Raw genomic sequence first — 12,914 nt, 5'->3', positions numbered from 1 at the left:
TGCACAGGGAGACAGCTTAGGGGGCAGGAGTGCATGGAGGGATGGACACAGGGAAGAGGTAACTATGGGGAAGAAGTGGGAGGGGAGCTGTTGCACTCTGGTAAATTGTAGTCATTGTCATGAGACAAAGTGTATGTGAACTGCTGTGGAAAGTGAATTTTCTCTGTAAGTTTTCACCCAAATCACAATTTAAAAAAAAAGAAAGAAAGAAAAGAGAAGGATGGTACAAGAAGGTACTATCATCAAAATTGGATATATTTGTATTAAAATTTTAAAGTAATAACAGCATTCAAAAATGATTTCAAACACAAATCTAAACCTTAATGTCATGAAGCTTTTATACCTATCTACCAATTTATAGGAAATATAGGAGACAGGGAGTTCCTGGGTGGCATAAATATTTGTGCTGGGCTAGTAACCAAAGGTTGGGGTACAAACCCATCCCAAGGTACCTTGGAAGAAAGACCTGGAGATCTGCTTCTGAAATGTCACAGTCATGAAAATCCTGTGGAGCACAGTCTGCTCTGATACACATGGGGTCACTATAAGTCAGAACTGACTCAACAGTAACTGGTATAGGGGACAGGGAATGCACAAGAATATGATCAGCAAAACCACAATTGTAGAAAACATGACAGGGTAAATAGTCTGGTATTCTAAAACAAAAACACCACAAAACATTAAAAAGAAAGAACAGAGTAATATATAGATAAAAAGACACTTAATGAGATATGTCAATCAATGGCAATATAACTGAATTCAAACTGTTTATTTATGAGACAATCCAGGAAATTTGATGACTGACTAGATATTTCATAATATTAATGAATTGTTGTTAATATTTTTAGGTATAATACTGTGTTTGTGTTTTTTACCAAAATGAGAAAACAAATCCATTGCTGTTGAGTCACTTCCAACTCACAAGGACAGAGTAGAACTGCCCCATAGTTTTCAAGGCTGTAAATCTTTACAGAAGCAGACTGCTTCATCTTTCTTCCATGGTGAGATTTAACTGCTGACTGTTCAGTTAGCAGACGCACTGCTTAACCACTGGGCCATTACAGATAACATTAATAAATTACTGACAGATATGATGTCCGAGATTTGCATCAAAATAATCCAGTGAGAGGTTTGAGAAATAATACAGAGGAAACAACATTGGCCATAAGTTGATAATTGTTGAAGGTATGAAATAGATATGTGGGGCTTCATTTATAGGTTTGAAATTTTCTAGACTAAAAAGATTGTGAGGAGGATAACTATTCCTGAAATTATAACCCTTAAAACTTATAATATCTTGTGATGTTTTTGTTCTGTTGTTTTAGGAATTAAAGGTGAAAATAGAAAGGAAAACCAAAATGATTTATCAGTTACAAATATTGCAGGTTTATGTATAAAATTACTAAAATATTGTATTACTTTTAAATATTGGTGATTTTTCCCATACCTCTTTGACAATCACTCTCACTAGCAGATATAATTTTAGTAATACTCTCCAAATTAGCCTCAGTACTAATAGGCTAAATATATCTATTACAAAAATAGTAATCTAAAACATGGAGAGAAAAGTTATATGTTCTGAGAAATTCAGAGCATAGTGTTATTTAAAATAAAAAAGAAAATCTAGAAAGTCTACAATCAATAGGGAAATGGGTAATCAAATATGTCCACTAAATAGAATTTTAGAAAGGTACTAAAAAGATTTCATAACAGTATTTTACAATGCTTACTAAATTGGTCATCTTTTTTTTTTTAATCCACATTCCACACTTTAATATATGTATATTAACCTTTGTAAAGAGTTTAAAAGGAAAAGTTATCTTCTGGCCAAAAATAAAATGAAAATGCTTTTACATTAATTCTAATTTTTCTTTTTCATGTAATACAGCTAGTATAATTTCTTTATTTCTAAATTTTATTTTTTTGTTTTTGTTGAGACTATCCACAGCAAAACATACACCAATCCAACAGTTTTTACATGTACCATTTAGTGACAACGATTATATTCTTCAAGTTGTGCAACCATTTGGGCACCATTCAGTTCTTCTGGTCTCATGGCAAAGGAGGCAACTGTTCATACGTTCACACATTCCATATACTCCTCCTATTCTTTACTCTCCTTCCTCTGCTCCTCCAGGTGAATACAGACCAAATGTTGTGCCCTGGTAGGGCTGCCTGTTGGCTTTTAAGACCCCAGGCCCTACGCAATAAACTAGAAGATAGAACAGAAGCACTGAACAGGGCAATTAACTGAGTGCGGTGTAGTAAATTACCTGGTATGGCTTTTCTAGCCATAAGTCTTTGTAAACTCAGTGGTGGAATTTGCTGTGAGCAACTGAGGAGCTCCTGATTGTAAAAGTTATCCACCTGGGGTATTTCTGTTGGGCACAACACAAAGCAATGTTCTGGGAGGTTCCTGCTCTCTCTCAGGTGTTTAGAATTCTGATGTTATGATTGGTTAGTTTGGCCACTCTGCCAGGCTCAAAAGGAGGCCTCTTAGAGGCAGAAGAAGTCTCTCTCTGACTGCTGGTTGAGGAAGACATGCTGCTGAAAGAGACACGCACTCTTGAAAGAGGCACGCGCTACTGGAAAAGAGATGCAAGAGACACACACTGTTGGGAGGGAGACTGTGGGCTGGGAGAGAGACTGAGCATTTTTCCTGAACTTGAATTGTAGCCTGGTGCTTCCCTAATAAACCCCGTAATCTGTGAGTTCTGTGTGGTCACTGCAGCAAATTACTGAACCCACGAGAGAGGTGGTGGGTGCTTTGGGAGGAACAGTTGGTGAAAGGGCTGGAGGGAGGCAGCATGTCTGGCCTCATAGTAATGGGCCTTGGGCTACTGACAGTGCTTCTGTCTTCCTCTTGTGTGGTTAGAGGAGGTCGGAAGATGTGGCCTCCTTGCCCTTGTAGCACTGGGCTGGCCCATGAAAACATGACCCAAAACCTCTAAACCAAGGAACCAAATCCCATGAGGTGTTTGGTTATAAATTAGCAGCCCTAGTAGCTACTCTTCTTGTTCATTTGTTTCTCATTGTTGTAAATACATCATACGTTTGCTAATTTATCTTTTTACAGGTGTATAACTTATTGGTAATCGTGACACACAGTATATGAGTAGTACAGGTTTAATGGTCATTAAAATATTACGTGTGGCACATCCATGTTCATCGCAGCATTATTCACAATAGCAAAAAGATGGAAACAACCTAAATGCCCGTCAACAGATAAAAGGATAAGCAAACTGTGGTACATACACACAATGGAATACTACACAATGTTAAAGAGTGACGCTGAATTGGCAAAACACCTCATAACATGGATGAACCTAGAGGACATGAGGCTGAGTGAAATTAGTCAATCATAAAAGCCAATTATTATAAGAGACTGTTGTTGTTGTTATGTGCTGTCAAGTTGGACCTGACTCATAGCGAACCCCTTCTTGGGTTTCCAAGGCAGTATCACTACGGAAGTAGATTGCCCAACCTTCCTTCTGAGGAGTGGCTGGTGGGTTGAACCACCAGCCTTCTGGTTAGCAGTCAAGTGCTTTAGGCACTATGCTACCAGAGCTCCTATTATAAGAGACTACCACTGTAAAAAGCTAAGAAAAAGTTTACACACAGAAAGAATTGTTCTTTGAAGATTACCAGGGGTGGGAGGAATGGGAGGGGAGGGAAAATCATCAACTAGAGGGTAGACACGTATTAACCTGGGTGAAAGGAAAGGCAATATACAATAAGGGGAGGTCAGCACAAAATGGTGAAGACAGTGGAAGACATAGGGAGGAGCACAAAAGTTAAAGGCAACAAAGATGAATGCTATTACATACATAATCCTGCAATAATAGTAACAATAATAATTTACAAGTAGATACACAGATACACACTCAAGCTGAACAGGGGTAGAAGGTGATTGGTACTACACCCACAAGTATATATAGGTTTATATGTGCTACAAATATATCCATGAATACAGCAGATCTTACAGGGGATAAAGTTATGAAAACATGTTAGTCATAACCAAACACCTTGAGGGAATAAGTTGCTGGGTATGGAGGCTCAAGACCATAGTCTTAGGGGACACTAAGGTGAACAGGCATAACACAGTCCACAAAGACAATGTTCTACATCCTACTTTGGTGAGTAGTGACTGGAGCCTTAAAAGCTTGTGAGTGGCCATCTACTGGTCTCTCCCCATCTAGAGCAAAGAAGAGTGAGGAAAATGAAAGGTGTAGGAAGCAATTAGTCTAAAGGACTATAGAGCACATGAACCCCAGCCTCCATGACTGTGAGACTATAAGAACTAGATGGTGCCAGCTACCACTGTTGACCAATTTGAAGAGGTCCTGGGTAGAGTGGGGCAAAATGTAGAACAAAACTCAAAATCATAAAAAAAAGACCAGTCTCATTGGTTTGATGAAGACTCTGAAACTATGGAACCTCTGAAACTATGGTCCTCAGACACCCTTTCAAGCCAGGAACTGAACTTAACCCCTGTGATTCAACTCTTGAGCAAATGATAGACAGGCCTATGAGGTAAACAGTAATATGAGAAAGGTATGCACTCATTAGAACAATCAAGCATATGAGATCAAGAGGACAGCATTTGCCCAGGGATAGAGCTAGGAAGATGAGAGGGGATGGGAAGAAAGTGTGAAGGGAAGGGGTAGGTGCAGGGAGGAAGTAGGAAGAATGCTGTTACAGTGCGGGGATTGCAGTATATGCCACAAAACAGAAAGTGTAAGGATTGTTGAACAGAAAACCAATTTGCTCTGAGACTATGGCCCTTAACTACTCTTCACATCTGGAACTGAACTCACTCCTGTGGCTTCCAGCCAAATAAGAGACAGGCATTTGGGCTGAACCTTTACATCAGGTAGATACACTACTTGGAGTGATCAATTATGGCAGAACAGAAGGGCAGTGTTTGCACAGGGATGCAGATGGGCAGGAGTGCATGGGAGTCAAGGACACAGGGAAGATGTAACTACAGGGAAGAAGTAGGAAGAGGGCTGTTACTTTGTGGGGCATTGCAGTTAATGTCACGAGACAAAATGTGTATGAACTGCTGTATGGAAAATGAATTTGCTCTTTAAATTTTCATCCAAATCACAATTTAAAAAAACAACAACTACTATGTGGGAAAAAGTAGAATATAAGTAACTTTATACATATAACAACTATAGTTACACTAAAAACACACATAACAACAACATTAAAAGGATATAAAAAATTTATGTGAACATGCTAGGAAAGATTTTTCTTCCTCTATCCAAATATTTTTCATAATAATATACTTTTATTTTTAAAAACAAATTTGCTATTTTAGAAAGTCCACAATAGAGAGTATCTAATAACATTAAAGAAACTTAATCCTTCTTTAAGGATATTTAACCCCAAATATCTAAAATATTTTGAGATGTTCAATAAAAAAATTATTAATGAGATATTTTACATTATTTTTTCCTAATATGTCTTTTAAATTCAGTGTGTATTTTATCCTTACTGAACATACCAAATAGACCAGTCCCGTTTTAAGTACTAAGTAGCCACATGTGGCTAATGGCTGCTGTGTTGGACAGCATATAACTAGACAGCATGATCTTTAGTATTCATGTATCTTTAGTATTCATACATTCAGAAGTACTGAGTATCTACTATGTGCCAGGCATCATTCTAGATATATAATGGTGAACAAGACAGACAAAGCATCTGATCTCATGGAGCATGTATTCTACACAGGAAAGACAGACATAAATAAATAAACCACTAAGATTTCTAATGGTGATTTGGATAAAGATGCTATCTTCACCCTAATCTTATGTTTTGTAATAGTGCATTTTGATATCACATTATAGGATTATCATACTAATTTTATAAATATAAAAACTAAAGCATAAATCATACTATTTCAAATCACTTGTAAAAATCAAAGATGATATCTTTGACAGTGAAGTAGGAAAAGGTGATCTCTTATATACTGCTAATGGGATTATAATCTGATACAACCACTTTGAGAACAATTTGATTATACCTAGTAAAAGTGACAATGCAGCAATTCCACTGCTGGGCACAGAATATAACCTGAAAAAATATGTCAAAATGTTAATATTCTGTTGGTTACCAGGGGTGGGAGGGAAAGGAAGGGGAGGGAAAAGTGCAAAAATAAAAAAATAAAAGTAAATAAAATTTTTAAAAAGTTAATATTTAACCACTCTTGCTAATGAGCATATATGTTTTAAAAATATTAGTTAAATAGTCCTTTTCTGAATTTTTTCCCAAAATTGAAAGTAAATACTTATCAAAAGTCCCCAGTTGAATGTCTCTTCCAAAGTAACAGTCTCAATCAAATTAGACACAAGAGCAACATCTCTGCTTTTACCAATTTATTTATGCCACTGCGTTCATGGTTATAGTTTTTTCTTGAGATTTTCAAAATGAAAACATAAGAAGCTACTTCTGCATATGAATATCATCTTCGCTAACTCAGTGTCCTAATTTGGAGTGACACAGATATTTATATTAAGGACAGGAATTACTTTTATTTTTATCTCTATAAACATTCTGTCCCTGTAATTAACATCTGTTGTTGTTGTTGCTGTTGTTGTTATGTGCCATCGAGTCGGGCCCCGACTCATAGCGATCCCTCCTTGGGTTTCCGAGGCAGTATCACTACGGAAGTAGGATTGCCCAACCTTCCTTCCGAGGAGTGGCTGGTGGGTTTGAACCACCAGCCTTCTGGTTAGCAGTCAAGTGCTTTAGCCACTATGCTACCAGAGCTCCTAATTAACATCTAGTCATGTTTAATTTTCCTATTAACTATTGTTAATAGCAGTACACTGTGCCCATTACTCATTTAACAGGGATATGCTGTCTTCCAGTTCGATAGTACAGGGAGGTAAAAGTTCTCTCCCTTCAAACGTTTTTCATAACGGTCTCAGTTGCTATTTCAAAAAATCAGTAATGTAATTGTATGCATACTAATAAAAATCTTCCTTAGTTAAACAACATAAAACATTGGGAAGGATAGAATAAGCAATGACATCTTATCCCTTAAAGTGATAAATGGCTTACATCCAACATACAGGGAAGGCAGATTTACAAATATTGGACTTATCAATAATCCAGGCATACTTTATATATTTTAATTTTATATCTTGAAAGGGGCCCAACTTTATATATTTAATTAAATATCTTGTTATAGCACAACAGTTAACACTCATGTACTAATTGAAAAGTGGGTAGTTCAAACCTACCCAGTGGCTCGGTGGGCGAAAGACCCGGCAATCTCCTCCTATAAAGATTACAGCCTAGAACACCCTATGGGGCAGTTCTACTCTGGTACATGGGATCACCATGAGTCGAAAAATGACTCGACAGCACCTAACAACAATTACATATCTTAATAATAATGCTTTATATTTGTAAGATGCTTTGTAGTTTTTTATACACATGTAATTTGGTGCTCATAACAATTAATTCACTGAAGCCAAGGGCAACCAACATCTTAGGATGGGCTGCCTGGGGAGGTATATATACTACGGTTTCATTAGAAACGTGGCCCAGGCACTTAATCACTATTTGCCACAAGGTTTCTAAGGAATAGGTTCCAAGTATCTGTTGTTCAACCTTTGAAAGACAACAACACTACATATTTGTATGACAGGACCCAGTATATAACTCTGTCACCAATTTACATATTCTCATTTATGTGGTATTTTAAGAAAGTATTTCACAGCATATAAAAATATGCATATGTGAATTATATCTCTTCCATCAATCTCAAAAATCAACATAAGCCTAAGAAGTAAATATATGAATTAAAATGTAGAAAACTGTTAGAAGAAAAGATAGTTTATTTTGGAGCTCTTAAAACAAGCTAATGCATCTGTATGCTGTTTTCCTAAAAGTCAATACAAAAACTTACAATCTAGAACATTCTACTACATGTTCTTGTCATCTAGATATCCTTTTCCTATATAAATAAAGAGCTAACACTTTTTAAGCACTTAACATTAGTAACAATATGAAGGGAGTCAACTTTGTAGGGAAAACAAAGCTATGCTTGCTCAGAGATCTCCATTCATCTGCTACATTATGTTCTAATTAAAAGAAATACGGAGCAGAGAGCTACACTTATTGGCCAGCCTTGACAATGATTTCTAGTAAGAGAAAGGAAATAAATTATTTAAGGAAATAATAAATGGCCCAACCACTGATTAATGGCAAATAAATTGCACCAGCTATATTGTGTCCCAAGTGAATTCTGATGGAAAGGAATGTTACAGCATGAGAATACAGTACCCAGCCTTTCAGAGGCAGTCTATGGCTCTCAGCAGGCACCATAAGGTACTACACAGGAGAGGAAAGTTATTGCCCTCTATCCAAGCTTACCTCAAATGTGAGAAAAGTATCTCAAATATATAGGAACTAATTATAGACTTAGTACTTGGGAAATGTTAAACTCCTTACTTGTCTAAGCAGTGAACCTGCAGTTTCTTTTAGAAGTTTAAGTTTCATTTGATTACTACCACCTCTGAATTTGCTTTGATTTGATCTGTCTTTTAAGTGGTACTAGCTCTGGTAGCATAGTGGCTGAGGCACTTGACTGCTAACCAGAAGGCTGGCGGTTCAAACCCACCAGCCACTCCTCGGAAGAAAGGTTGGGCAATCCTACTTCCGTAGTGATACTGCCTCGGAAACCCAAGGAGGGGTCGCTATGAGTCGGGGCCGACTCGATGGCATATAACAACAACAACAACAAGTGTACAACAATTTGAAGGAAAACACCTATATTAGCTCTTTTCATAATCTTCTGCCAGAAGAACAAACGAATCTGCTTGGAAGAATGGAGCCAGAATGCTCCTTAGAAGTGAGTGAGTATGGCAAAACTTTGTTTCATGTACTTTGGACATGTTATCAGGAGGGCCTAGTCCCTGCAGAAGGACATCATGCTGGGTAAAGTACAGGCTCAGTGAAAAAGAGGAAGACCTTCAATGAGATGGAATGACAAAATGGCTGTAACAATGAGATCAAATATAGCAAAGACTGCAAGGATGTCACAGGACCAGGCAGTGTTATGTTCTGTTATACACAGGGTTACTATGAGTCAGAACAAACTCAGTGGCATCTAACAACAATATAACCTTCTACTAACTATTACTTCTTTTAAAATGGAGAAATTAAAATACATGAAATATTCTAAGTGGGGTCTGATTAATACTGAACGTAATAGAATACTTTCTGACTCTGAGATTATACTGAAAAACTAGCAGCAGCACTAGCTTGCCCAGCTATACCATAGTCACTAAGTGATCACTTCAGTTAAATTCTTTAAGAAAGAGGGTGACTTTATTTATTTATTTAAAAAGTCAGCTAGGGTTAAAAAGGAAATAAATCCTTTCTGTATCATTTGAAGTAAAACTGGTTTGCACCATATGGCTTAATAGTAACATTCTAGATAAGGTTAATTTTTGAGGTTTTGCAAGAACCTTGTTTTTGTTTGTTTGCTAGTTTTTTTCTGAAGGAACTTTTTAAAAATTTTTTCTGCATAAAATTATGTTTAAGTGCAGGAAAAAAAAAAAAAAAAAAACCTTTCATGAATAGTTTTTAAGATCTGCCTGTAGGTAAAGGTAAGTAAGCCAACACCAAGCAAAACCAAGCTATTGCCTTGCAGTGAACTTTATAGTTTCCAGACCACCTTTTCCTATTCTTCAGGGTAACCCATTCCTTCTTTCAACAGTCAGTGTTGGCCAGTTTTTCTCACTAACTAACCACATTAAAAGACAAAAAGGATCCAACCCCTGTTATACTTTTAACATTCAAGTATATATGATTCTAATATTGTACTTTAAACCTCTTATTCTAATTGGAAATATCTGATCCTTTGTTTAAAACATTTTAATTATTACCAAACAATTGGAGAGTCTGAACTCAAACCAATCTTTCTCTCCCTGTTTCCCATGGTGTCCTGATGGCTTAGAACAATGCATGAGGGGATTCAGTCAACCTATAGTTGATAAACACTTATTCCCGGTGACTGCTAAAGATATGACCTTTTTCCCTTCTTACAAGCTTCTTGAAAAACCTCAAAACTCTCTTGATACAACACAGGTACACTAAGACCAGGTATCTATCTTTCCCCTTTCATTTGTCCTGCTTTTCCTATTAGACATAGGTCCTTCCCCTTTCCTAACATTGGTGAGACAAAGATCTATATTACATTTCTGGGAAGAAAAGGAAAATATGTCTCCTCACCTTTCCCAAGACACTTAGGGTATATATATATACACACACACACATATGTATGCATGTGTAGACATTAATAAATAATAATTGGGCATGAATTACATTTTATTTAATATTTTTGGGTATAGTTCTACATTATAACTTAATCTCTGATCATCTAATACTTTGGAATTTTATGTATTATGTTTATGCCTGGTAATAGAGTTTGTATAAAGAAATATATTTGAAAAGCTTCTCTTTGTACCAAATTAACCATTCCTCATTTTCTATCTACTATTTGCTTTTGATCTTTATATTAGGAGTCCTTAATCTTTTTTGGTCATAGATCCCTATAAGAATAAAATGAAAGCTATGAATTTTCTCTGCAAAAAAAATTTAAGCATACATAAAACTTTGCATAGAGATTTAGTTCAAATATTGTCTGAGGCCCATTCATAAGACCTCTCCTTCAAGTGAATCAAAGAGCCTTAGACTTGCTCCTGTTAAAGTAATTTTGCTAAAAATGAAATTTTCCTTAAACGTTTAAGATCTTTTATGGTTCTCTTCTCTTTTTTTACCTGAGTGGTAGCACAGTGCCTAAGGCACTTGACTGCTAACCAGAAGGCTGGCAGTTCAAACCCACCAGCCACTCCTGAGAAGGAAGGTTGGGCAATCTATTTCCATAGTGATACCGCCTCAGAAACCCAAGGAGGCGTCACTGTGAGTTGAGTCTGACTCCACGGCACATAACAACAACAGCTATAAACTAAAATTTTCTCTACTTATGGATTAAAAAAGAAAAGCAGGGTCAATTATGATAGCAGGTCAATACAATGTTTTCTCCTTTGTCTCAGTTCCCGTTGGGTATGATCCGCTAGGCAGATCTACACTTACCCAGTGCCTGCACATATCCAACAGTCATGTATTCCTAGCTCGAGCATTAGAATTGAGCTTCATTTATAAATTAGAACTTAAAAACTTACTGAAAGATAGATATGTTTCATATATATGAAAATATAACTGTCCTGAGAGAATTTCTTCCAGAGCCTGGCACACAACCTTATATGCAGTAAGTGCTCAATAAGTTAAATAAAATGGACAAAATATTGTGGAATGGTGTCAGCAAATAGTCATTAAGAATTACTTTCTTATCTTACATAGGGACTTCATGATTCAGCACTACAAATTCACCCACTAGAATCAACTGTAATTTTGTAATCATTCTCACACAGTACAACCCAAGCTATAATAGTTAAGCTTAAAATTCTTCCAACTCTGTTCTTATATTTGTAAAACTCTAATTATTCTTATATATGAAAATATGGTACTTATCTACTATGAATGGATATATAACTTGGGTAGCTTTTCTCTTGAATTGAGGGCTTTTATAGCAATTGGGATCTTCCTTGGGACCAGATCCTTACATTTGTTAAGTTATATGGCATGAGGTCTTTGACTACAAAATAAAATTAAATGGCCTATAAAATAATAAAATCTATTCAGGCTTTATCAGTACCATGCTTTGATATCATACCTACACACATTTACATAAAGTCTCTTTAAAAAAAAGAAATTTACATAAAAATATGTCAAGAAGTTAGCACAGAGTATTCACTAGATGCTTTTGTGATTATTTATGCAAATATGACATAAGGCATATTAAAATATTAAAAATTTTAAAGTATAATTTATATCTAAATTACCATCAATTTAATCACTTAGAAAAATTGATGTGTCCTAATGATTTTTTTCCTAAAATAATCCATTTCCATTAATATCTATTTACTTAACCCAAGTGAATATATTTATCCTTGATAAATTTACTTTTACTTACTCAAGAGTGTCAGCCAACTGAATAATCATAGTTGCGCCAGAATGCCATTTCTAGAGGCCTTTATTTAAATTCAGCAATGACGTTAAATGAAATTATCAAATTAAAAAGTCAACATTAGGATTATTTCTGAGCCAACTATTTCCACTGTCTGATCGAAAATTAAATGTTAAAACATGCACATTTTCCCAAGGTAGCATATTATACTGAGTTATACAAGATATGTACTGAGTACTAACATGGAAGTCCTACCTGTAATGTACATGTGTGACTGTTGGTTTCCTGTAGCCAAGAATCCAGGTTTGAATATCTAAAGGTTCAGCTTTGGGATAAGCTATAGTAGTATCTATCACCCACTGGAGGCCTTTAAATTTGCTGTCTAAGAACAAAGGAAAAAAATGACTTAAAACTGGGTCAATTTTTATATTATCTGCAACAAGTAATATGGTATAGGTTACCTGAGCAATGCAAAACATCAATATATTTTCTACTTTAAGAAAACAGGACAGACTTTGGTCTGCTGTTTTTCATAATACATTTAGGATGAAATTAAACATTTCCTATTATATACAGAATGTGCAAATCCCAAACAAAGTAAAACAAATAGCACTATTATTTGCTGGACATCCATCATTCACATAGTCAACATAATTATAATTATAAAACAATTATGCACTATTAATATCTAATTTGTATTTTATCATTAATATAAAAAACTGTCCTATGAAAAAGTCAGAAGCTAAAATATCATACTACAAAAGTAGAAAACAGCCTTCACAACAAAATAAAATTCACTAGCTCTGGTAGCATAGTGCTTAAGGTGCTTGACTGCTAACCAGAAGGCTGGCGGTTCAAATCC

General features: G+C 35.8%; 1 protein-coding gene across 1 annotated transcript in view; it reads right to left on the bottom strand.

Moving 5' to 3' along the window:
* LPGAT1 (lysophosphatidylglycerol acyltransferase 1) overlaps positions 1-12,914 on the bottom strand; it is a 153,072-nt gene that overhangs the window by 63,322 nt on the left and 76,836 nt on the right. Inside the window, exon 5 of the mRNA XM_007952845.2 lies at positions 12,308-12,434. Within this exon, the coding sequence (XP_007951036.1) occupies positions 12,308-12,434 (127 nt within the window). The remainder of the gene's footprint in view (positions 1-12,307; positions 12,435-12,914) is intronic.

This window comes from Orycteropus afer, unplaced genomic scaffold, assembly GCF_000298275.1.
Source record: "Orycteropus afer afer isolate SDZICR_OR568_19922 unplaced genomic scaffold, OryAfe1.0 scaffold00013, whole genome shotgun sequence".
Classification (NCBI taxonomy): domain Eukaryota; kingdom Metazoa; phylum Chordata; class Mammalia; order Tubulidentata; family Orycteropodidae; genus Orycteropus; species Orycteropus afer.
The sequence above is the reverse complement of the archived record's forward strand: the minus strand, read 5'-3'. Positions and strand labels throughout refer to the sequence as shown.